We start from the raw sequence: 26,013 nt of genomic DNA on the forward strand, positions 1-26,013 counted from the left end.
GAAAAACCTTAATTTGGGTAAGGAATTGGCTGACTGGAAGGAAACAAAGAGTAGTTGTGAAGGGAAATCTTTTTAAATGGAGCGACGTTTTAAGCGGGGTTCCTTAGGGATCAGTTTTAGGGCCTCTTCTGTGTATTATTTTTATGAATGATATTGATGAAAATATTTCTGGAAACATTAATTGTTTTGCTGATTATGTAAAAGTTATGGGGATTGTAGGGAATGAGGAACAAATAAAACAGCTTCAAGAGGATTTGGATCATACTACTAGAGGGTGGATATAGGATATAGGTGGATAGTCAGGAAGAAAATGTTTTTGATCTGGGTATCTTAGTAAATCAGGATTTCAAATTTAGTCAACAGTGCAGCATTGCAAGTAACAAAGCCAACAGAATGCTTGGGTTTATCAATAGATCTACTTCAAACAAAACTAAGAAGGTTCTTCTGCCCTTACATAGGAGTTTAGTAAGATCTCATTTGGAGTATGCTGTTCAATTTTGGTCTCCTTATCTCAGAAAGGGTTCAAAGAAGGATTACTAGACTAGTAAGAGGACTTTCAGATTTAGACCAGGATAACAGACTTAATAGGCCTAATATGTATAGCCTGAAGCAAAAGAGAACCAGAGGGGACATGATTCAGTTGTTTAAATTTATCAAAATGAAAAATGTTAAGGGGTTAAATTTTCTCACGGAAAGCAAGACAAGGGGACATTGTTTTAAATTATTCAAATTTCAGCCTAACTTCGAAATTAGGAAAAATGACTTCTTCAGCAGGGTCGTGGGCACTTGGAACAGATTACCGGAAGAGTTGGTAATGAGCAAGGGGTTGGATAGCTTTAAGAGGGCCATTGACCTTCATTAGGGACTTATAATCTGACTAGGATCAGCCTAGCTGGGCCCAGAGCCTGTTGCTGGTCGTCACTTTTGTATTTATATTTATTCTGTACATATATGTCGTCATCATCATCACATTCCAAGGAATGTGCTGATTTAAAGATTTTTTCTTGATGGTATTGGCAAGAACAGAATCTATTTATTTATTTAATTTTGTATGAATTATATTCATGCTTTACTTGCAGTGTTTAGTGCATTAAATTCCTCATTTGTTTAGCAATGCCATATAGCAGTGGTTCTCAATTTTTTTAGGCAGCGGAACCATTAGTAATTTGCTTTTACTTCAAGGAACACCATTTTTGTTTATGACTAAAATACAAAATGTTAACGATCTAGGAATCAAACGATAAAGCTGAAACATGATAATCAATCGATTTTAATTATTTAATTGATTAATTCATTTATTGCATTTTGCATTTTTTACAAATTTAAATCAATAGCTTTTTTTAAAATCATTATTCCTAATTTTTCAATAATTTTCTTTTAATGCATTTTATTCTAGTTATATATATATTTGTACATACATAAAATACACACCACACACACACATATACAATACACATAATGTGAGTAAATAAAAATAAAATAAACTCAAAAGCAATGGTCTACATATAACTTACATTTCTTAAGGCTTTAACCACATCTATCACATTAAATCCTTTTTCCTAAAAAAGACAAATTAAAAATGTATCCAGCTTCACAAAATGAAAAAATTCAATTAAAACATCACAATAAATTTTTCATTTGCATCCTACATTTGACACCCTCAGATCCCTACACCTACCAGTTGTTTGGTTTATCGGTTTTAAGTGCTGAGATAAATCTGAACAAGTGAGTCTGAAGAGGATTCAGGAATTTTTTTTAAATATATATATATATATATATATATATATATATATGGTATATACTATTACTATATCTTAATATATAAAAATCTTCTGTGTGGACGTTTGTCACCATAAGGCTTTTAAACGGCTGGACCGATTTTGATCAAATTTTTTGTGTGTAATTAAGTTGTGGCAAGTATGGTTTCGATGCGCGATGGATCGAATCGGAAACGTTTTTGTTAATTAATTAATTAATTAAAACATTGACTGGTTATATCTCCAAAATGATGAATATTAATTTTAACCTATTGTTGAGCGAGAATTGAAATAAATATTTAACCCGTTGCCAAAGGACGATAAGAAAGCCAGCTCTGCTTTTTGTAATGAAATTTCCTACTGTGATATTTCAATTAAGAGAAGATAAAATGTAGCGACAAAGAGTAAAGCCTTAATTTCTTGAAAGCAACGATTTTAGGTCGCGTGATATACTATTTTAAAGTTAAGTACTGGACGAAATCGGGTTTCTTTCACTAACCAAAAGTATCGTACCTAGCAACATTTGTTTCTCGGCTCACAAATCCATCCGAGTTTTGGCACCAATGGCAAGAATACTTCAAGGATTATCAAACTAATCAGTATATTATTAAAGGAAAAGACGGTGCAATTTAAACACGAAACAAATTTTATTTTCGTCCAGATAAATTACAACAAGGTAGTTCTGTACACAAAAAATCAGTGCAGTGGAAGATTTTTTATCTTTGGAGGAAAGAACAAATTTGGCAATATTTGAAGTTCATTCAAGTATGCATAGAAAGATAACAAGTGAGGATACTAAGCGAGAGAGCGAGATTTAAAAGTTTTCGTTCAAAAGATCGGACTGCTAATCGGTCAGAGTTCGCATCGCTCACTGATCGACTGGATTACAGTAACGTGGTGACTTGGCGGCTATGGCCATAAACAACAGAGTAGCGGGATTATTTGTTTGCATTTTAAAGCTGCTGTTAATGTAATTTATTGTATTTTCTGTTTATTTCGGGAAATATTTTAAATTGCAAGGAATTGTTTTTGGTTTTTAAAGAGTTTAGACGTGTAAGTTGAAGAATGTTTATTTTATATCAGGAGGGGGGGTGTGAGTGGTTTCCGCTATTTCAGGAAACTGTTTTTACCTTTATCATTTTTTCAAATGATATCCTTTCGAGTGTTTTATATTTTTTCATATGAGGGACGTTGCAGCGGGATTTGCCGTTTGTTTTAGATGGGTAGTTAGTTTTTTACACATAATATCTGACGACGATTTTTATCCTTTGAGCATGACTAAAGGAACAAATCATAAATTTTATAAAGATCTTTCAAGTACATGAAAAAAAAAAGTTAATACAACAGCTGCTCAGTGGGCATTAGATAAATCAAGTTCTAATAAATATATGCATTCTAACATACAAATACAAAAGTGACGACCAGCAACAGGCTCTGGGCCCAGCTAGACTGGTCCTAGTCAATTTACAATCCCCAGTGAAGATCAATGGCCCTCTTAAAACTGTCTACTCCTTTGCTCATTACCACCTCTTCCGGTAAGCTGTTCCAAGGTTCCACTACCCTGCTAAAATAATTATTTTTCCTAATATCCATGTTAGCCTGAGATTTAAATAGCTTAAAACAATGACCCCTTGTCCTGTTTTCAGTGCTAAACTTTAGCCCCGTAACATCTTTCGTTTTAATAAATTTAAACAGCTGAATCATGTCCCCTCGGTCTCTTCTTTGCTCAAGACTGTACATTTTTAGCCTTCTAAGCCTGGAATCATAATCTAAGTGGGAAAGTCCACTTATTAGCCTTGTAGCCCGCCTTTGAACCCTTTCTAATACATTAATGTCTTTCTTAAGATCAAGCAGCTTAAAACATTTTTTTTTCGCTGATTTTTGTCAACAAAAAGGTTTAAACACTTGATAGTTTATTTTAAATTTTTCAACTTTTCAATGAACAAAGTTTGAACAGAACAACGTCTGTTGGGTCCTCTAGTAATATATATGCATATATACATGTATATAAATAATGTACAATGATTATCAGTTACAATTTTGACTCTTAGCATTTGCATTTTACGCAAAAGTTTTATGAGAAACCACAGTCCTCTTCAGTACAGTGCCCCCCTCCCTCCCACAGTGGGTACATAGATCTGGGCCTGATGGTTGTTGATGATTTGATTGATTTAAATAATTTTTTGGTCTTTTGAATAAAGAAAGCTACTGGCTAATTCACTCAGTGATAAAAGTGTATGTGTGATTCTGTTTAAAAAAAACAAAAACAAAAATAGCACGGATTGTATATTTTTTATAAAAAAAAAAAGGGGAAAGGGGGTTCACCACTTCAAAATTTCCGGAAGTTTTACATCTCGATTCTTAATATGATGCACAAATTTCTCTTTTAATTTAAGATTAAAACTAGAAATGAACAATGGTGCAATTCCTACTTTATGTATTTGATACATCTAAAGTTTCATGAATAATAAGCAAGAAACTGAAAATCTCAGCCCCCCCCCCCCCCCCCCCCCCCCCCCCCCCCCCCCCCCCCCCCCCTCTATTCACGTCATCGTCTATTTTCTAGGGTTGCTTAGAAGCTTGTTTTTCTTTTTCAGAAAAACAGCCAACAATCACATTAAAACATTTTCCAAAATTGTTTCCTTAAAAGAATATACATACAATATACATTTACTTTCCTCATTTTTACTTTTCATGACAGCATATGACTTGTCAATTTGATTTAATAATACCTTTTCCTAGTCACTCATTTCAACTTTCTACACTTCCTGCTTAATAAAATAACTCAACTACTTTCTAATATGACAAGATTTTTTTTAACTTTAATTATTATTATTCTTTGAGTAAACTTACACTAATTGTTTTTGCTTTGCTCATCATACAAAATTTTTTCAGAATACTATAAAATGTACTACAATCAGTTTCCACTTCATTTCTATATTTTATCCTTATTTCTACTTTTGAAATGAGTTTTTGTTTCTACACTTAGAAAAATGACTCTACAGTGTTCTACACTGATATTTTACTAGTTTAGGATTTATAAAGGTTCTTTTCTAGGTGTAAAAATAAAGGTTTTGAAGTTATTTTAAAACCTTTACAATAAATTAGCAAAAAAAAAAAAAAGCTTTGAACAAATTAAATCAGGATTGTATTCATTGTATCAATACAAAACACATACAGTTTTGTCTCAGTGGAGAACATATGACAGAGTTCTTACATACAAATACAAATGTGAAGTCCAGCAACAGGTTCCAGGCCCAGTTAGGATGGTCTTAGTCAATTTATTAGTCCCTAAATAAAGATCAATGGCTCTTTTAAAGCTATTATCTATCCTCTTGGTCATTACAGTCTGTTCTGGTAAGCTGTTTGAAGAACCAAAAATCCTAATAAAATAGTAATTTTTTCCAAAAACCAGGATAGCCTGAGATTTGAATAGTTTAAAACACTAATCCGTTGTCCTGCTTTCTGTGCTAAAATTTAACCTATTTACATTTTTTGTTTTGATAAATTTGAACAACTGAATTATGTCCTTCTGACTCTCCTTTTCCCCAGATTATATATATTAAGACTAAAATTCGACATTATAATCTAAATCTGATAGTCCCCCTACTAGTTTAGTACCTTTTCTTTGAACATAATTTCCAAAAAAGAAATATTGCTTGAATACCAATAAATTGTATTCAAGCTGCTTCACTGCGATACTATAATTAGAAATGAAACAGATCAAAATAAGTAAAGAATGAAAAAAGGGAAGCAAAATTACAACAGCCCACTGTGATGAAGGCAAGACTAACTAAAAGCAAGGCCCTAGGCCCACAATAATTTGGAGGCCCCCTGAAGACTGTATAGTAGATTGCAGTGGGTTGATTTACAGGTTTGGTGCTCGTCTGAATGTATTTTTGGGGGCCGCTTTGTCTATCACAGAACTATGTAAATCTTTTGTTATGTGCATGCATTTATGAATCCCGTTCGGGACCCCTCATAATTGTGGCATGGTAATTTCGCATGTGGCAGAATGAATAAAGATTCTCCTTTAAGAAATTTTTTTTCCCAATTAACAAGTCATTATTTTTTAAATACATTTATTTTTTGTATTGTTGTTGTGCTATGCATATTTCTTTTTGTAATTTGGGGCCCCTTGCCAAGGGGTCCCAGTCCTAGGCCTAACTAGCCTGTGTGGTAATCAGTCCCTGGATTAAGGCATGGTAATTAGCTCATTTTAATTTGTTTTACAAAGTTGACAATACTGTCAAGAGCCGTTGTTATGGCCAGTAAGTGACAGCAATCATGAGATTTGATATAAAAATTTCGCAGAACGAAGCAAGATAGCAATACTTATGGCAGACTGAATCTTGCAACTAATTGTTTTATAAATGCAGCCTGAGTAAAAACTTTAAGGCCAGTATAATTTTCTTTGAAAAAAGGAAAATGAAGTTAAAGGGATTTTAATATTATTGTATTATTAATTGTCAATGTTCACTGGTAAGAAATAACACAACAGACAGGATTTGTAAAGCATGCAATAACCAGAAAAGCAGTGGTTTATTCAAAGTTAGCATTTCAGCTTGAGTAAAAACTTTAAGTCCACTAGTATTTTATAAAAACTGCAAGTACTTATACTGTAATAAATGTCACCTGAGTTGTGTAAACCCTTCAACTTGCAGTTTTGTGATTATTTCTTCAAAGTTGTTGACCTACTTGTGACGATATCGTAGGGTAAAAAGTTAACTCTTCAAGAAAGAGGGCAGATTGAAGCTTTTTCTACAAAAAGATAAGCAGGCGTACTATTGCGAAAAAATAGGAAGATCGAAGACTGAAGTCAACATTTTTGTTCGATTTAAACACAATTAGGGTAAAAAGAAAACCCGGGAAAACTTAAAGCTTTGTCCTTGCGTCATGGAAGAAAAGTTTGGAAATTTTTACTTTACCTAAAAAGTACTCAACCAGGAAACTTATTCAGATGATAGGTTTAAATGTTTGTCAAAAATGATATACAGTAGAAGACCGTTATAACGCCGACCTATATAACGCAATTCTCTATAAACCGGACTACTTTTTAGAAGTAAACAATAGGTTTTGAAGTTTGAAAAATCCCTCTGTTTTGCTTTTCAAACATAAAAATTGTTAGGCAAATTAAATTTTGAAAGTTTTTCATCTTTCCATCTTATTTCAAAGCTTTTAAAATGAAAATTAGTACTCATAGTAAACAGAAAATACCAGATGGCTGTTGAAAATGCAGCTGTTATGCAAACCATGAAGCTAGCAGAATTGCAGGATTTTGATTGTGAAACATATTTATTTGTGAATAACTAATTGTAATATTGGTGCTTTAATATTCATTGCAAATAAAACTCATTCTGAAGCGCTAATATATAGATATACAGGGTGAGTTCGATCGAATCTGCCATACGAAAGGGGGTGATAGAAGAGCCCAACTGGAGCATAGAACCACCCATTATCCTGTCCAATCCTTAACCGTAACCGAGTTTTGGTAAATTTAAGGAAAATGGGTAAAAAAACAAAATTCTGAGAAAACGACTGATTTCTGAAATTCCTGTAGGACCTACAAAGAAAATAAGTACATATTTGGAAAGAGCAGACTAAATCCTACAAAATGATACCTTTCGCATTAAGATAGTCGCATTTTACTGAGAGCTACAAGCTTTGAAACATTGGACACACTCAAAATTAAAATGGTGCCAACGTTTTTAATCGACATTTTCAAAAACAACCGTAAGAGCTACAATCGGGAAAATCTACCAAAAACTGGCCCATTTTATTGGCTTTCAGATGATACAACAACAAATCATATTGGGCTTCAAGTTCAGCTGAAAGTCAGGCTTTTGTTTGAAACAGTGTAAAAATCTGCATTCGTTAAAAAAGGAAAACCAGCAAAGAGTCGCACTTTTCTGTTTTGAATTTTCTGTTTCACGATAGCATGTTGCTTTCTTTGTTTAAGAAAATGATATTTTTATATAAAAATAATAGTTTCAACATTTAATTTAGAGAAAAAACACATGAGATAACGATTCATAGAAATAAAAGAAGCATTACTTTCCCGTGCTTTTCACAAAGGGAAAATCAATAACAAAAAAATGTTACACCAACATCGATTAGTACATTTAATAAACCTGCAAAATTTACAATAGCTGCTGAAATTGGTCGCCGCCACATCTGATACACGCTCTTTCCCTTTTGCGAACGGAAACAACCGTTGCTCTTAGAGAAATTTCATTCCTTAGTTTCCCTACTGCTTCAACAAGCCGGTCGCTCAATTCTTTCAAACTTGCTACTTCTGTTTTGTAAACTTCTTGTTTTAAGAATCCCTAAACAAAGAAGTCCACTGGCGTCAGGTCTGGGGATCTAGGGGGCCAAGGGATGGGGCCCATACGACCAATCCATTGGGGATACTGTTCAGTTAGAAATTCCCGAACGGCATTTGAAGAATGTGCAGGGGCTCCATCGTGTTGGAAAATGATTTCTGCCCTCTCCTGAATAGGAATAGCATCAAGAAGGTCAGGCAAATGATGTTCAATGAACTCTAAATATGTGTTTCCTTTTAGGTTACCTCGAAACACATACGGACCAATTAAATGATCTCCTATTACGCCAATCCAAACATTTATGCTGAATCGAGTTTGGAATGATGAGTTTTGGGTTAAGAAAAGATTATGTTCAGTATAATGATGCCAGTTATGCAAATATATGATGCCCCCTCTAGTGAACAATGACTCATCTGTCCACAATATCTTTCTTAGAAAATGGTGATCTTCAATGTCTCGGGCTAGTAGCCATCTGCAAAATGTTACCCCGCTTTTCTAAATCTGAATTGCGCAGTTCTTGTACTAGAGTAAAATGATACGGGTGATACTTGTTTTGGTGCAATGTTTTCATCACTTTCCATTGTGATAGTCCATCTTCTATAGCAATCGAGCGTGAACTCACACTTTGGTTTTCCACTACTCGGTCCAGCACATACTCCTCAACATTGGCAGAACGGTGATCCTGGCCCCTCTCGAACAACGTACCAAATGAACCTGTCTCTCTGAGCTTTTGATGTATAGAGGCAAACACATCTATTAGATGCAGAACGATTTGGGTAACGGAGCCGGTATTCTTTCGTGGCTCTGCGAGCATTACTATCACAAAATCCGTACACGAAATGCATATCAGCATGTACTCTTCGTTAAAAAATCGAGACATACCGAAAAATTGAGAAAAGAATATAGCAACTTATATCTTTAGAAACTTTAACGAAAACTTTCAAAAACTAAAAACACTCTCTACTGACTTACTGTAAAAAGAATCATAATTCTAGCAATTTTTAAAACACATTTACAAAATATCAGAAAGAAGCAAACAATACATAAAATATTATGACAAACGAATAATTCTGTTTAGTTTTTATCATTAATTGTTTTGTTAAACAAATGCTTTTTATTTTCAGACGATATTTTTCACAATCATATATCGTAATCGGAAGTCTTTTGATGGGTCTGTATATTTAGAGTTCATTGAACATCATTTGCCTGACCTTCTTGATACAATTCCTGTTCAGGAGAGAGCGGAAATCATTTTCCAACACGATGGAGCCCTTGCACATTCTTCAAATGCCGTTCGGGAATTTCTAACTGAACAGTATCCCCAATGAATTGGTTGTATGGGCCCCATCCCTTGCCCCCCTAGATCCCCAGACCTGACGCCAGTGGACTTCTTTGTTTGGGGATTCTTAAAACAAGAAGTTTACAAAACAGAAGTAGCAAGTTTGCAAGGATTGAGCGACCGGCTTGCTGAAGCAGTAGGAAACTAAGGAATGAAATTTCTTTAAGAGCAACGGTTGTTTCCGTTCGCAAAAGGGCAAGAGCGTGTATCACGTGTGGTGGTGACCAATTTCAGCAGCTATTGCAAATTTTGAAGGTTTATTAAATGTACTAATTGAAGTTGGTGTAACATTTTTTGTTCTTGATTTTCCCTTTGTGAAAAGCACGGGAAAGTAATGCTTCTTTTATTTCTACGAATCGTTATCTCGTGTGTTTTTTCTTTTTATTAAACTGTTAAAACTATTATTTTTATATAAAAATATCATTTTCTTAAACAAAGAAAGCAACATGCTATTGTGAAACAGAAAATTCAAAACAGAAAAGTGCGACTCTTCGCTGGTTTTCCTTTTTTTAACGAATGCAGATTTTTACACTGTTTCAAACAAAAGCCTGAATTTCAGCTGAACATGAAGCCCAATATGATTTGTTGTTGTATCATCTGAAAGCTAATGGAATGGGCCAGTTTTTGGTAGATTTGCCCGATTGTAGCTCTTACGGTTGTTTTTGAAAATGTCGATTAAAAATGTTGGCACCATTTTAATTCTGAGTGTGTCCAATATTTCAAAGCTTGAAGCTCTCGGTAAAATGCGACTATCTTAATGCGAAAGGTACCTATCATTTTGTAGGATGTAGTCTGCTCTTTCAAAATATGTACTTATTTTCCTTGTATGTCCTACAAGAATTTCAGAAATCGGCCGTTTTCTCAGAATTTTGTTTTTTTTACTCATTTTCCTTAAATTTACCAAAACTCGGTTACGGTTAAGGATTGGACACGATAATGGGTGGTTCTATGCTCCACTTGGGCTCATCTATCACCCCCTTTCGTATGGCAGATTCGATCGAACTCACCCTGTATTCTGAATATTAGTTTCAAAATTTGTGAAATGATCTATATAACGCAAAAACCAGTATAACACAAAAGCTCTGGTCCCAAGGTGTGCGTTATAACGGTCTTCTACTGTATAACACGATTAGAAGGTGTGGAAATTTTATTAATGCTGCGAAGTTGCTTAAACCTCATTTATTGAAAATGCACAATATAGAGCGTTTCAACTTAAGCTAGGAAATCATGACCTGGGATAACCAATGAGTACAAATAATTTTTTTCTAACGAAAAGAAGTGGGGTTTCGATGGACCAAATGTACGGAAGTACTATTGGCATGATTTACGAAAAGAAGAAAATATTCTACAAGCACCAATTAGATGGATGCTCTGTCAGAACTTGAGAGTGCTTTGCTTACAATGGTGTGTGCTCAGTTGCGTTTGTTTCAGGTTAAATGAACTCACAAGCATATCAAAATGTCCTCCCAAGTCATCTTTTACCAAATGCTGAATTTATTGCTGGAGAAAATTGAAAATATCTGCAAAACAATGCATCTATCCATCCGAGTAACAGTGCAAAAAATAGGCTCCAAGTAAACAATGTCGAAACTTTGAAATGACCAACTAAGTCTCCAGATCTTAACCCAATAGAGAACTTATTAGGTGACTTAGCAAGAAGAGTTTATGCAAAGGAGAGACATTTTACTTCATCAATAGAGCTGAAATCTACCATCGAAGATGAATGGTAAATAATACATCCCGAATTTTGTCAAAAACTAGTTTCATTCATGAAAACAAGAATATTTGAAGGAATTTGAAGAAATGGCTCCCACACAAGCTTATAAATATTTGAATTTTTGTCCTCATATGCTTTTTTCTATGTTGGCCTTATAGATTTTACTCAGGTTCAAATATTGACCTCTAATATTTTCTGATAATGAAACACTTACAATTAAGTTTTTTTTTGTCTTTTTTCCTTGTATTTAAGGTTAATAATTATCACTCATGTGACTTTTTAATCCTAAGATTAAGGTGTGTCCGATTTCTCAAAAAAAGTGCTTTGGACTTAAAGTTTTTACTTATACTGTATGTCCTAATTAATGCATCAGTTACAACATTGTGTAGCAAAGGTGGTTCCACTTATGTGCACATGATCCCAAAGAAAAACAAAGAAATACACTAAAAATTTGAAATATAATCATAATTAAACTCAACCTTTATAACTCTCACTGACTCAGAAGTATTACATTCATGAGCATTTTGAGTCCAATATCACAATTTCAATCTGGAAATCCCCTTAAACATAAAAGATTTCTTTCTTTTGAACCCTTCCGAACAGAAATATTTCTTGAGTTAAGGAGAACAAAACTGAACAGTGAACAGTACACTCCAAATGAGGCCTTGTGAAGTAAAGGAAAAGGGATGCAAGTGGACATTTTCAAGTTTTGAGCAAAACACGTTTAAAGATATCATCCTAGGTAAGCTTTCATTGACTTTTTATAAATCATGCTGTACAACAGAACCTACCAGGGCTACTACTATCTCTTGCTCCAAAACAGAAGAGAAGTTCCTGTACCATTTGTACTGGTTATCCAGGGGTGTTCCCCCAAGGGAAGGGTGCACCCCCCTAAAATTTGCAAAGTCCCCCCCCCAAAAAAAAGTGAATGCCTCTCAATGCAACCCCTAAAAATTTCAATGGCAGAGTCATTGACCACCCCCCAAGGTGGGCACCCCTGGGTTATCTCCAAATTTTTAATTTTTCCAGGTACATCCCTTTGTATGAAAAATTATCATATAAGCTTTGTGCTACAATATGATTAAAGTGAAAAAACAATGTAAATAAAGCACAAATATTGGAGAAGATACAGCATATAGCTATTTCAAGGCTACAATGGAGCCTCTTCATCAGTGCAGAAAGCTTACCAATACAACCAAAAGTTGCGAGAGAACTGACAAGAACCAAGTGGACACCGGTATTTATACCAAAGAGGGCCAACCAATAAGAATACAGAAACAAGACATCAAACAACCAATCAGCGAACAGCATGTATACTCCGGGCTTAAAGCAGGGGGAGAGACAACCAATCAGAAGCCAGGAGACAAAAAGAGTGCGAGACAGCGATGAAACAGGAAAGGCAATTATAGAAATTGCTTCCAAATACCATGAAAAAATGGAGTGCTGGAAAAATCATCGACAAGAGAATGAGAATTTTTCCAAATATAGTAAGCTTCCCAGAAATCGAGGTCACAAACCGAAGAACATTTATAAATAATCTTTGCAGATGAAAAATCAAAACAGTGACCAGAAGCCCAACAATGCTGAGCGATGGAAGAACGAGCAAAATCTTTATGTTTAACATAGTTTATTGCCATAGCAACTGGGGTATTTATAGCATCTCCTGCAAGTGTGGACTTGGTTACGTTGGACAGACTAAATGTGCTCTCAAGCACCGTCTGAAAGAGCACGAAAACTACTTTAAACATAAAGAACTTGCTCGTTCTTCCATCGCTCAGCATTGTTGGGCTTCTGGTCACTGTTTTGATTTTTCATCTGCAAAGATTATTTATAAATGTTCTTCGGTTTGTGATTTCGATTTCTGGGAAGCTTACTATATTTGGAAAAATTCTCATTCTCTTGTCAATGATTTTTCCAGCACTCCATTTTTTCATGATATTTGGAAGCAATTTCTATAATTGCCTTTCCTGTTTCATCGATGTCTCGCACTCTTTTTGTCTCCTGGCTTCTGATTGGTTGTCTCTCCCCCTGCTTTGAGCCCGGAGTGTACATGCTGTTTGCTGATTGGTTGTTTGATGTCTTGTTTCTGTATTCTTATTGGTTGGCCCTCTTTGGTATAAATACCGGTGTCCACTTAGTTCTTGTCAGTTCTCTCGCAACTTTTGGTTGTGTTGGTGAGCTTTCTGCACTGATGAAGAGGCTCCATTGTAGCCTTGAAATAGCTATATGCTGTATCTTCTCCAATATTTGTGCTTTATTTACGTTGTTTTTTCACTTTAATCACACCCCTTTGCTTCTCACTGCCTCAAATGAGGTCTTACCAAACGAATGTTCTTGCGTATATACACTGGTGTAAGAAATTAAGACAATTTTCAGATTTGGTCAATTATCTCCAGAACTACAGGACCGATTTTAATGAAATTTGGGGCTCTCCTCTGATATGCCCCCCTCTTGGCGAGATTTTAATTTTTCGCTCGATACGAAAATCGCCAATAAGGCGATAACTTGGCAACCCTGGTTTTGCAACTTGAACGCTGGAAAGTAGTTTCTCGAAGTCTGTCTTTTTGCACGTGTCTGTGTGGTAGGAGGTAGGTGCTCACATGTTCCGCTTTTAGAGTATTCTTTTTCTTGTTGTTTTTTAATGTTAATTTAGTTGAATTTTCTATTTTAATTATGAGTTCGGTTTGTGATGTTGTCCAAAAGTATCAATTGAAATTTTTGAATGAATCTTCTTTTTCTTTTTCGTCAGGTCGTCCAACGTTTGGACGTACCGGAGTCCTAAATAGATTTTTTATATTTAAACTAATTGAAAATAGAGGTTTTTTTAGAATTTTTAAGGGAAATTGGTTTACTTAAGAATGAAATGTTATGTTCTAGATGTAATTCTGTTATGAAAATTAAAAAAACTAAAAAATGTTCAGATGGGTTAATTTTTTTTTTGTAGAAAGGTTATTGGGGGTGTTGTTTGTGGAAAAGAAGCAACGATCAGGAGTGGGTCATGGTTTAGTTCTAGCAAGTTGAAAATAGAGGAGATTTTTTTGATAACATATGAGATTTTAATTGGGACCAAAACTGCTGATATTGAAAGTCAATATTTTTTTTCATCACAAACTTTAGCCGATTGGCGAAATTATATTAATGAAGAAATATTAAATTACATTGAATTAAAATCCGAACAAATAGGGGGGGTTGGGAAAGTTATTGAAGTTGATGAATCTAAATTTGGGAAAAGAAAATATAATCGGGGACATGCAGTTGAGGGACAATGGGTTTTTGGGGGGGTTGAACGGGGTTCGGGGAAAACTTTTTTGGTTGCTGTTGGGGATAGGGGTAGGGAAACTCTATTTTTGGCAATTAAGCAGTGGATACTACCAGGCACGATGGTGCACTCCGATTGTTGGAGGGCATATGATACATTGGGGGAGGAGGGGTATGAGCATTTAACAGTCAACCATAAACTTAATTTTGTAGATCCAGAAACTAAATGTCACACTAACACAATTGAATCCACATGGAGACACGTTAAAAGTACTCTACCAACATATAATAGATTAGGGGATTTTAAATTTTATTTAGCTTATTATTTATACAAAAAAAATTGTGAATACAAAAATGAGGATATGTTTGTAAAGTTTTTGGAAATAATTCGCGAAATTAATTGGGTGGAGTACAAAATACAAGTAAAATAAGGTTGTTTTTTTTGGAATTTTTTTTGTCAAAACAAACATAATTTAAATATTTTTGTAAAGTAATGATAATAAAAAATGGGATAATTTCCCTAAGAGCGGAACATATGTGCACTGCCTCACGTGAGGAAGTAAAAGAAAAGTAAAAAAGGTAAGTGAACATATTTTGAATTATTGTGTTTTTAGTGTGTTTCTGGTAGTTTGTATATTGGTCTGGTTGGCATTTTTGTAGCACAAAAATGGTGTTAATTTCACATAAAATCTGTGACTTTATTGTATACTGAACGGAGGAGATCTGTGACTTATATCCGACTGTGATGTATATTAAAAGTCGGAGGGATAACGGACCGAGCGGCAGCGAGGTCCTGGCGAGCCCGAGGTCTCATATCCCGGAGAAACAACGGAAAAAAATTAATGCATTAATTTCATTAAATAATTAATGACATAATTTGAATTTTTCCTGTTGGCGCTAAAAAAGCATCGCTAAGAACGATGTATGACATATGACGTCATACATAGTTTTCTTGGCGACGCTTTTTTGGCGCCAACAGGAAAAAGTCGCCAAGAGGGGGGTATATCAGATTTGTTCCAAATTTGGTATGTGCATACATTAAAATAATACGAAACAAATAACCATCCAAAATTTGAAATACGCATGTATGTTCATAAATAACACTCGTTAGAGTCGGATGGTATGAAACAGCAGTTGCAAAAATGAACAAAAATATGGGTTAGTAGGGGGTATGGTCCCCTCTAACAGTCGTATATGCCTTGCAGTGTGACTTCATACTTAAAATTAAGCAGTTGTGTGGGATCCTGGGGCAATCGCTTCCACTTGTTCAACAACACTGTTCTCAGGCTATGGATGGTCCCCATAGGGGGTGTTGCCGGTTGCTATTGACCTCCCGAGTGTGTCCCAAACATGCTCTGTAGGATTTGAGTCAAGATATATGCTTGACCAACCCATACAGTGAATATCCTCCCTTTCCCGAAATTCGTCAACCAGAAGAGCACCATGTGGCCTTGTGTTAACATCTATTAAAATTAACTCAGGGATAACAGCGCCCTTCAAGAGGTGAGCATAGGGCTCCAAGACCACATCCCTATACCTCGCAATTGTCCCAGATCCTCTGTCAAAGCCATGGAGGGGTGTGCAGCCATCCAACTTGATGCCCACCCAAACCACCAATGCCATAATGGTCAATTTTGCGGATATTGGAGGGTAGGTAGCGGGTTCCTGCTTCTATCCATATGAACGTAGGAAAATAATAGCCAGTTAAGCTGAACCGGTACCCACTACTGCTCTCTAATCGACCTTTATGGAGGAGGAGGTTTGATGATCCGGGCAGGCATCATGTTGGATGGCTGCACACCCCGCCATGTCTTGGACAGAGGATCTGGGAAAGTTGCGAGGTATAGGGATGTGGTCTTGGAGCAATATGCTCACCTCTTGAAGGACAGTTTAGCCCTGAGTTAATTTTAATGGATGTTAACACAAGTCTACAAGAGCTCTTCTGGTCGACAAATTTTTTGAAGGGGAGGATATTCACTGAATGGTTTGACCAAGCAGATCTCTAGACTCCAATCCTATAGAACATGTCTGGGACGCTCTCAGGAGGGAAATAGCAACTTGCAACATCCCTACGGGGACCATCCATAGCCTGAAAACAGTGTTGTTGAACGAGTGGAAACGATTGCCCCAGGATCCCATAAACTGCTTTATTTTTGGTATGAAATCTTACTGCAAGGTCTATATGCAGGGTTCGTACTCAATTTCAGAAATAAAACGAAGGAGTTTTGAAGGAATAAAATGAGATTTTGAAGGAGTACTAATGAGCTATCCTTTAATGATGTCGCACTTTTTCACAACATGTTTGACCCCCTTCCCCTTTGTCACTAAATGTCACACTTCACCTTATTACTCCTCTTGTCATATGTTGTATTATTATAATAACTGTGATTTTACTTTTTGTCACCTTCTCTCTACCCCTTGTCACAATTCTATGAACTCCTCTCCCCCTCAAGGCATGACATCACTCGTGGATGACCCTTTGTACAATAACTGTGATTTACTAAATAATTGTTTTTTTTAACACAATCACTTAATATAGTACATCTACCTATTCATTTTTAAATATTTAAATAATAATTAGACAAACTGACTTTTGCTGCTGAGAGTTTGGGAGGGAAAAACAATAATCGTAAACCATGAAAAAATAGCCAAGCACCATATAAGCATGTTTTACTACACTTATGAAATGTCTTAGTTATCTAATAATATTCTCACCTTCATCTTTTAAGACTTCTATGATCAATTTGTAAATCACATCTTTTGAAAACAATATACGCAATTACTACATCAAAATCGTCCATATACCTTTGCCTTGTGACGATGTTAAGTTGTCGATCGAAGTATTTTAAGTTACTGTCATAGAGGAAAATTATGTAGTCTTGAACTAAAAAAGAAGGAGTTTTGAAGAAGCTAAAACCAAAATGAAGGAGTTTGAAGGGCCCTTCAAAAAAATTTCCTGAATGAAGGAGTATTGGAGGAGTTTTGAAGGAGCGTACGAACCCTGTATATGTCTGTTAGAGAAAACCATAACCCAGACTAACCCTTTTTTTGCTCACTTTTGCAACCACTGTTTCATACTATCCGACTTTGACGAGTGTTATTTATGACCATGCTTGTGTATTTTAAGTTGCAGATGGTTATTTGTTTTCTATTGTTTCAATGTATTAACATACCAAATTTCATTAAAATCGATCCAATAGTTCTGGAGATAATTGACCAAATCTGAAAATTCTCTTAATTTCTTACACCAGTGTATTATTAATATGTATAACAATGAGCATTTGAAAACAATATGATAATCAAAAGAGCATTGTTAGTGAACACTAAACATTATTTGGTTCAAAATGAAAATTGTTCATTTTAGAATATTATTTGAAAATGAAAAAAAAAAAAAAGAAAAAAGAAAAAAAACCATGGGTGATTTTTTTTTTTTTGCTTCATTTTTAAGTCTAAAAATAAATACTTACATAATCAAGAAGTATATCCGAAGAATTTGAACGAAAGGTATAAATGAATATTACAATTATTGTAACAAAACATGTTATCAAGAGAATAGCGATGTCAAAAAATGTAAAATCCATTTTCTTTCCATTGGTTCCTAATGCATATAAAATGAGCAAGCAAAAAAATTACAATCCATAGTTCATGAATTTCTTTCGTTAAATGAAAACACGAAAACTGCTCTTTTATCAGTCATGATAAAGACTGAAGAGATAGCTTGTGAGTCACAAACGAAAGCATATTCAACTAATTTATCTAACGCAGCATTAAAAAGTTCATCTTATGTAAAAAGAACATAATTTATCCCAATGGTTACTCATTTAACACAGAACACACGGATTAGATAAAAAAAAATACAATGAAATTGAGCATTTCATGGAATTACAATCAGCTGTTTTAACCAAAACAAAACTCCCAACGTTTCGTTAGTTTGTTGAGTAAATATTGGCGACAAAACAAGCTTGGCGACTGAAATCAATTTTTACGAAGCCAGCTCGATCTCTCGGAAAACCAAACCAAAACCAACAAGGGAAAATTATGTCTGAAGTCCAGAACTTTCTGCTGTCTTCAAGCACTCTTGTACACTTTTTTTCGGTCATCTTTGGATTTTAATTTCAGGAAAGACAGAAATTTCATAAACTTAGTACCGTATTAGTAAATGAAGGTGTGCCTATGTTTTATTAACTTTGTAATTGTAACCGTGATCAGACTGAATTCGCGATCGAAGTTTTCATTTTATTTTGTTGAGTGCCATGGCTTTGCCTGTAAGTTAGATATGTGTCACTTTAATTGTGAATTTGAACGCTTTGACACTTCTTGTGGTGAGCTTCAATGTATTTATATAATTTTATTCTTCTTCATGGAAGGCCAAAATGAGCTTAGTATTTAAGTTTATTTAGTTGACCCTTTCCAAATACATGATTTTCTTCTGTGTCACGAAGTTGGTTTCTTACATGTTAGGCAAATAATTTAAATGTAATTTAAAGAATGTGTGTCAATCATTTTGTAATATTTACTTACACAGAAACAGCACTAGGTTTGTTTACAGTAGTAATGTTGTTTAAAAGTTTGCAAACATTTCAGATGTTTTAAAATTTGATGTTAATTATAAGGCAAACTGAACTCTGTTGACTAATAGGAGCATCGATTTAAAGTGAGTTTCGAGCGCTACTGAATTTTGTTTGGTCGCTTTTTTTCAACTTTACAGAAGTTTGCTGTAACCCCTGAAAACTAGTCTAGCTAGGCCCAGAGCCTGTTGCTGGTCGTCACTTTCGTATTTGTATTTAAATTCATTTTACACGTATACACAATGAAGAAAGTTGTAATGATGCATGTTAGAACGCTCAGATGTCCTAATTTTACATGATTGTTTTGAATTTTTTTCTGATTCTGACAATGTCCTTATTTTGCCCTGAAATCGGAGTTTTCATCCTGATTTGTTCTGAATGTTTGTAATATTGTTGGATAATCACTTCAAAAGCGCTATTTTTGAGCTGTTTGATATAATTTTTAAATTAGTGTCTGATTAAGGGCCATGATTTACTGTAGCAAATATATATTTCTGGCAGAACTGCAAGAAATATTATTAATGTCCGTATCTCATATATCTTTCTGGCAAGTTCAGATATTTCCATGCAATCAAAGTATGCCTGACTGTGTTACATGCGGGGTTGTCCCATTTTTTTCCATCCTTGGAAAAACCGACAGAGGAAACCTCTCCCGACAAAATATCATTTTTGTCGATTTCATCACTTTTTTTCAGTGCAGTAGAAGTTATAAATTAAAAATGCTGAACTTGAAATTAATAAGTAAAAAATTGTGGATGATTTTCGTTTAAGGAACATTAGCACACATACATAAAGTGAGCACACAATCGTATGTACAATTCTTTAAGTGACAGCATAAAAAAAGAATCAACTTTTTTTATGGTAAGATGTTTATAAAAAAAATAATTGATATTAAGTTGAAATGCATGAAATGACAATAAAACACATCATTTGCTGTCGATTTTAGCATCTTCATCTGTCGTGCATGACAATATCATTGCTAGTAAATGCATCTACAAAACTAAAAGGATTGATGAAAAGTTCTGAAGTTTTCGAGTCGAGAATCAAAAGTTATAGGACGAATTAAGAAGTTGGTGTTGAAAAAAAAATGTTATAATGCGGCTCTGATTTGTCGAACCTTGATCTTGACAGTGTTTACTTTTTGGAGGCGAGTTCAATGTAAATGGGACATTATTGCTGTACAGATTTGAGTTTGAATACTTTCGCAAAACTTGTACAAAACAACATAACTATGTGCCAATCATCCTTTCCTACTACCCCAAAAGGGAATAAGCCAGGCGCAAACCTGCATACCCGCAGAACCATGATGTGGCGGGGGGGGGGGGGGGGGCATGTTATTAAGGGGCCCACGGCCTAAGAAAATTTAAGAAAAAATTGAAGAAAACTAGCACTAAGACTTAGTAATGTTAGAGAAATGCACTGTTTTCTTCTGGGGAGGGGCCCTAAAGATTTTGTTGCAAAGGGGCCCAAAATTTATAGATTCGAGCCTGGAATAAACATTTTCATGGTCTAGCTTCAAGTCAGATTGCAATATGATTCACAAAAACAAAAGCAATATTATTTCTTTTTTATTAATAAATTTACTAATGTATTTATTTTCAAATATTTACTCCATAAGATGTTAATCCAATCTTTTTCTAGTAATATGCCATAATATTGTTGTCACAGACCTGGAAAAATCAGTACTCAAGCTCAGTACTTAATTAGTAAATGAAGGTGTGCCTTTGTTTTTATAAACTTTGTAATCATAGCTGTAATTAGACTAAATTTGGGATAAAAGTTTTCATTTTTATTTGTTGAGTACGATGGCTTTACCTGTAAGCTAGATATGTGTCACTTTTAATTAGAGACGTACCGAGTACTTGGTAACTACTCGGTACTCGGCCAATTTGCCAAGTAATCGGTACTCGGCCAAATTTTGATCAGGTACTTGGCCAATACTGAGTAGTTGTAAAAAATTGAATGTTGTTCAAAGCAGATATTACAATTAATAAAAAAGTGCAAGCATATAATAAATATACTGCAATCATGTACAGTTCAAATTTACTAGTCGAATTCAAGTTTTGAGAATACTGAAGTTTGTTATGCTTCAATGGAGTAAGTCTCATATTTTAATGTCTCAAAGTTATTGAAACTTATTTATTAAAAATGGAGCAAAAAAGCTAAGTACAGAAAATATGAAATTTTTATATTATTAAATGGATTTTTGCCACTAACAAAATTATTTATAAGAAGAGCATAAAAATACCTTTTCTTAAAAAATAAAGCAAAGTTAAGAACACTGCGGACACATGTTTTGGCATTACAAAGAATGCTTTTTTCAATGCACGAAAGGTGAGCTTATGAATTTAAAGATATCCGACAAAAGTCAGATTTTTTTTACATTCATAAGCACTCATTTTAAGCACTGAAAAATATGCTCCTTGTTATGCAGAAACAAGTGTCGGTACAGATGTGATATACCCCCCCCATTTGGCGACATTCGATTTTTTTGCACAAAATTAAAATATTTTTCTCGCCAGTGAGGCGATAATTTTTTATGCATGGCATCCCTGGCCAAACTAACCTGTGTTTAGCAACCCGAAGGCAATCTTACAGATCTGTTCAAACTTGTTTACTTGGGTTGTTTGGGTTTCACGCGAGAGATACGTGGTGTGGTGTTGTTTCGTGCAATATACCTTACAGGAATGCTTATTTTGTGTTAGTTTAAATTCAGTAGTTGTGTTTTGAAGTAAAAACATTAGAAAATGCCAGTTTCTTCAAACTTGAAGGTCAATTAAAAGTTAACTCCAACGTGGTGTGTATGATGTATTGTTTTAGACTGAGTGTGAATATTTATACCATATAAAAAGGTAAGTTCTTTATTTTAGAATTCAAAAAAAACCTCTCACTTCCAAAATTCTTTGTTTTTGCAAAATCCTTGAGGGGTTCTTGTAGTTTTTAACTTTATTTTTACTGTATGTAAATTAATTTTACAGAAATAGTGCGGTTATTTTGTTCTAGAAGTTAATTCTTATCGATGCCACAAATTATTTAGACATTCTATTAACGTGCCTCCTTTAGGTACTGAATTTTATGTTAACAATTGAAAGTTCTTTCGGTTGTACTCTTAAAAATGCTGAATTTTATTAATAAATCTGCACAATAATGGTGCATATTTCACACTTAAAACTGTGTCATTATTGTACACTGAACGGAAGGAGCCACCCTTGGGTGTCTCCATGAAAATATACATAACTGTGACCATACTCTGACTGTAATGTATATTAACAGTCGGAGGGATAACGGACCGAGCGGAGCGAGGTCCTGGCGAGCCAGAGGTCTCATAGTACTTTCGTAATGAGACCGAGGCAGGGCCGGCGAGCCGAGGTCTCATTACGAAAGTACTATGAGACCAAGGGCTCGTATCCCGGAGAAATGATGAAAAAAAAATTAATGCATTAATTTCGACTTGTAATTAATACAATAATTTATTTCATTGTATTTTAATATGTTTACAAAAAACCCCGGCCCTGTACATTTTTGAAGCATATATTCGTGATGTTTTTTTTGTGCTTTTATGTTTTTATATATTGTGTTCTGAAGTGCTTTGATCATGTTTTTTTATCTGATTTTTTCCTGTTGGCGCTAAAAAAGCATCGCTAAAAACGATGTATGAGATATGTCGTCATACATCGTTTTCTTGGCGACACTTTCTTGGCGCCAACAGGAAAAAGTCGCCAAGGGTGGGGTATATCACATCAGTTCCCAAGTGTCTGCAGTGTCCTGCACATTTGTATTTTTAACGTTGTTTCCTTTGTTTTTAAAAATTATTTACCTTTGGCATACTAGAAGTATAGATTGATATAATTTGTTTTAATTCTAACTTGATTAATCCTACCTTTTTTGTATTTGTTTCTTTTTAATTTAGAAAATAACTTATTTGTAAAATTATTGACACAAACAAAATCTTTTAAATAATGCATAGTTACATTTCAGCTGGAATTTTGTTTTAAAAATTATTATTTGGACATCAAGGTCTATACTACTATTCCAATGAATACAAAATTCGTCATGTGTGTGTCGGTGGTTCTTCTTAACACATAATTGAAACTCGGTACTCTGCCAAGTACTCAGTACTCGGCTACTCGGGCAAAGTGCTAGTGTAAGAGCGGGTGTGTTTGTAGACAGCCCCAACGCAGAATACTACTAAATTTGCAACGTACGTCGCAGAACAGATTCCTGAGCTGCAGAACAATTCTGTTCAAATGTGAGAGGAAAACTGACAAATTTTCTGCAGAAATTCTGCAAATTTCATTGAAATTTCTGCAGAAACCACGGCGCCGAAAATTTGCAGAAACCGCGATGCCGAAAATTTGCAGAAACCACGGTGGCGAAAATTTGCAGAAACCACGGTGGCAAAAATTTGCAGAAACCGCAATGCCAAAAATTTGCGGAAACCGCGATGCCGAAAATTTGCAGAAACCGCGGTGCCGAAAATTTGCAGAAACCGCGATGCCGAAAATTTGCAGAAACCGCGATGCCGAAAATTTGCAGAAACCGCAGTGCCGAAAATATGCAAAAACCGCGGTGCCGAAAATCTGCAAAAACTGCGGTGCAGAAAATCTGCAGAAACTGCGGTGCAGAAAATCTGTAGAGTTTGCAAATTTCTTAAAATTAGTAGAAAATCTAAAATTGTCTGAAATTACGATAATTTGGGGGAAAGCTCGCGATGTTGAATTCGATTAGTCCTTTGTAGGTTTTTCCCAATCGATCTTCATCCACTACAATTTCCGCCATGCATGTTTAGGAAACATGCCAACATGTCCATCGCTGGAAATTGCGTGTCTTGTTTAAGATTTCAGTCCTTTTGCATCCAGAAAATATTTTAATTGTTTTGAAGTGTTTTATTACATGAAACCCAAACTCAACTCATTCTATTTATTATTTCAGTAATTTCTTTGTTTAGTAACATTATTTTAATTGCTCCTTCATGCCATGTAAAATTAACCAAAAATGTGGTTTGACACCTAGGTTCGGATTTTTATAAAATTTTGTATCTTTGCTCTTTCTATGCATTTTGGAAAGCATATAAACTATTTTTGGAGAATCCCAATCGGTTTAGGTTTGACACCTTGTTAAAGTTTTTTGATTTTATAGTTTTCATGATCAACTAATTTTCCAAATTCAGTGCTCTTTAATTAGTCATTTGGTTGAAAGCTGTGATGTTTCCGGAAATATCTCATTTCCACAAAAATAAATAGTAACACTCCAGTTAAAAAAAACAATGTGAAATGATTTTGATTTTTGCCACCCAAATTGTTTAAAATGTCACGTTTTATCGCGTACAATGCTTAAGGTACTTGCAGAACAATTTTAGTCAAATGATTTTCTGTTGCAGAACATCTTAAAGTATTCTGCTTTGGGGGTAGACAGCTTTGACAGTTCTTGTGGTAAGCTTAATTGAAGGTATATCATTTTATTCTTTTTGATGGGAAGTGTGGAAATAGGCTCAGAATTCAAGTTTATTCTGTTTTTATTCTGCGTCAAGTAGTTGGTTTCTCATATGTTAGGCAAATAATTTGATTTCAGTTTGTAGAAAAAATACAATAATTTTTAAATTTTTTTTAAAGTGGAATGTGTTATATGAACAAGAAGGTTAGTCTACCCCTTATTAACCTGCCTGTATTAACTGAGTCTTCGCTTCAACCAACCATAATGAATCAAAGTACGAAAATGGGGAAATAGATTTAAAATTACTGAAAATTCCATAGTCTTGGTATTTTAATTAAGAAATGATAAATAAACTTTTAAAACTAGAAATGCTTCTTTGTTGCATTCAACTGCACTCACTTCTTAATTTAAAAAAAAAAAACTGATGTTCTTGATGATGACTGTTGCACAGACATCGATGATAGTGTCAGATCACTTTAAAAAAATGAGAAAATGCATTATAAATGTGTTGAACAACAGGCTGCTTCCTATATATTGATGTGATGATTTTTAAAAAGGAGGGTCTTATACAGCAAATTGTCTTCAGTAGAAAAAAATATATTTAAACATTCTTCCTAATGATATAAAAAAGCTCTTTCAATAAATTCAGTCACAATAAATACTTTTTTAAAGTAATTGTTGAAGTAGTTTAAAATTTTAAATACTATTTTAATTGTTTAATGCAAGCTTTAAAAATGCATTTTCATTAATTAGATTTTTTCCCCTTCCATTCTCTGTTTTAACTCGAATTTTGCTTCATTATCTGGTCTTATTAATCTCTGGTCTTATTTAAGCCTATTAATCAACAAGACACAAGCTATAGTACAGCTTGAGGACTTTGTATTTTCCAGAGATGACGTTTTACTTCATTTGAAAAAAATTAAAGAGACTATGGCTCCGGGACCTGATAATATTTATCCAAAAATTTTAGTTGAATGTGCAGAGGAATCAGCAGATGTAATTGTAAATATTTTCAATGCATCTTATATAGTGATGTAAAATACCCGGGTATTTATTTTTAGGGGTAAATACCCAGGGTATATACCCGGGTAAATACCCAAATTGGGTAAATACCCAGGTATTTATTTCCAAAATTTATATTCAACTAAAATACTTTTCTGTATATATTCCATTATGTATATATACAACCAACCATATACAAAACAATAAATTTTTGCCCAAAAATTGTATTTTGATCACATATTTAAAGAATTATTGTGTGAAACAGCTTAGCAATCTAATATGATATTCACATTAAATGTGTTGGATACGCCTAAATCAACGTTGATAGCCAAATTTCAGATATAAAAAGCCATTCTACAAAAAGAAAAAAGCTTAACTGGTTACAAAAAAAGCAAACATCAATTTTTTAAGGTCCTAGTCTTTTATAACCCAGTAATATGTCCCTGCATGACACCAAAATAAAACGAAATGTCGCTTAATTTATTATTACTATTTATTTACCTATATCTTATGCAGAAATTTACTCCAAACTTAGTTCAATTGTTCAGGTGTATTCTGTATCACACACATATATATGTATAATTTAAAATTCATTTAAAATTTTTAATCTTTTATT

General features: G+C 34.3%; 2 protein-coding genes across 3 annotated transcripts in view; one reads left to right on the forward strand and one right to left on the reverse strand.

Annotated features, from left to right (window-relative positions):
• LOC129225526 (uncharacterized) overlaps positions 1 to 18,306 on the reverse strand; it is a 52,524-nt gene extending 34,218 nt beyond the window's left edge. Inside the window, exons 1-2 of the mRNA XM_054859957.1 lie at positions 17,862 to 18,306; positions 1,515 to 1,559 (exon numbers count right to left, since the gene is read on the reverse strand). Of these exons, the coding sequence (XP_054715932.1) occupies positions 1,515 to 1,559; positions 17,862 to 17,975 (159 nt within the window). The 5' untranslated portion in view covers positions 17,976 to 18,306. The remainder of the gene's footprint in view (positions 1 to 1,514; positions 1,560 to 17,861) is intronic.
• Positions 18,307 to 18,626: 320 nt separating this feature from the next.
• LOC129225635 (BTB/POZ domain-containing protein 9-like) overlaps positions 18,627 to 26,013 on the forward strand; it is a 36,155-nt gene continuing 28,768 nt past the window's right edge. Inside the window, exons 1-2 of one of the 2 annotated variants that reach the window (XM_054860103.1) lie at positions 18,679 to 18,716; positions 24,343 to 24,394. The gene's annotated coding sequence lies outside the window, so the exon portion shown is untranslated. Of the gene's footprint in view, positions 18,717 to 24,342; positions 24,395 to 26,013 lie in introns of both variants that reach the window. The other variant, XM_054860102.1, reaches the window with a different exon arrangement.

The sequence above is a fragment of the Uloborus diversus genome, chromosome 7 (assembly GCF_026930045.1).
Source record: "Uloborus diversus isolate 005 chromosome 7, Udiv.v.3.1, whole genome shotgun sequence".
In the NCBI taxonomy this organism is placed as follows: domain Eukaryota; kingdom Metazoa; phylum Arthropoda; class Arachnida; order Araneae; family Uloboridae; genus Uloborus; species Uloborus diversus.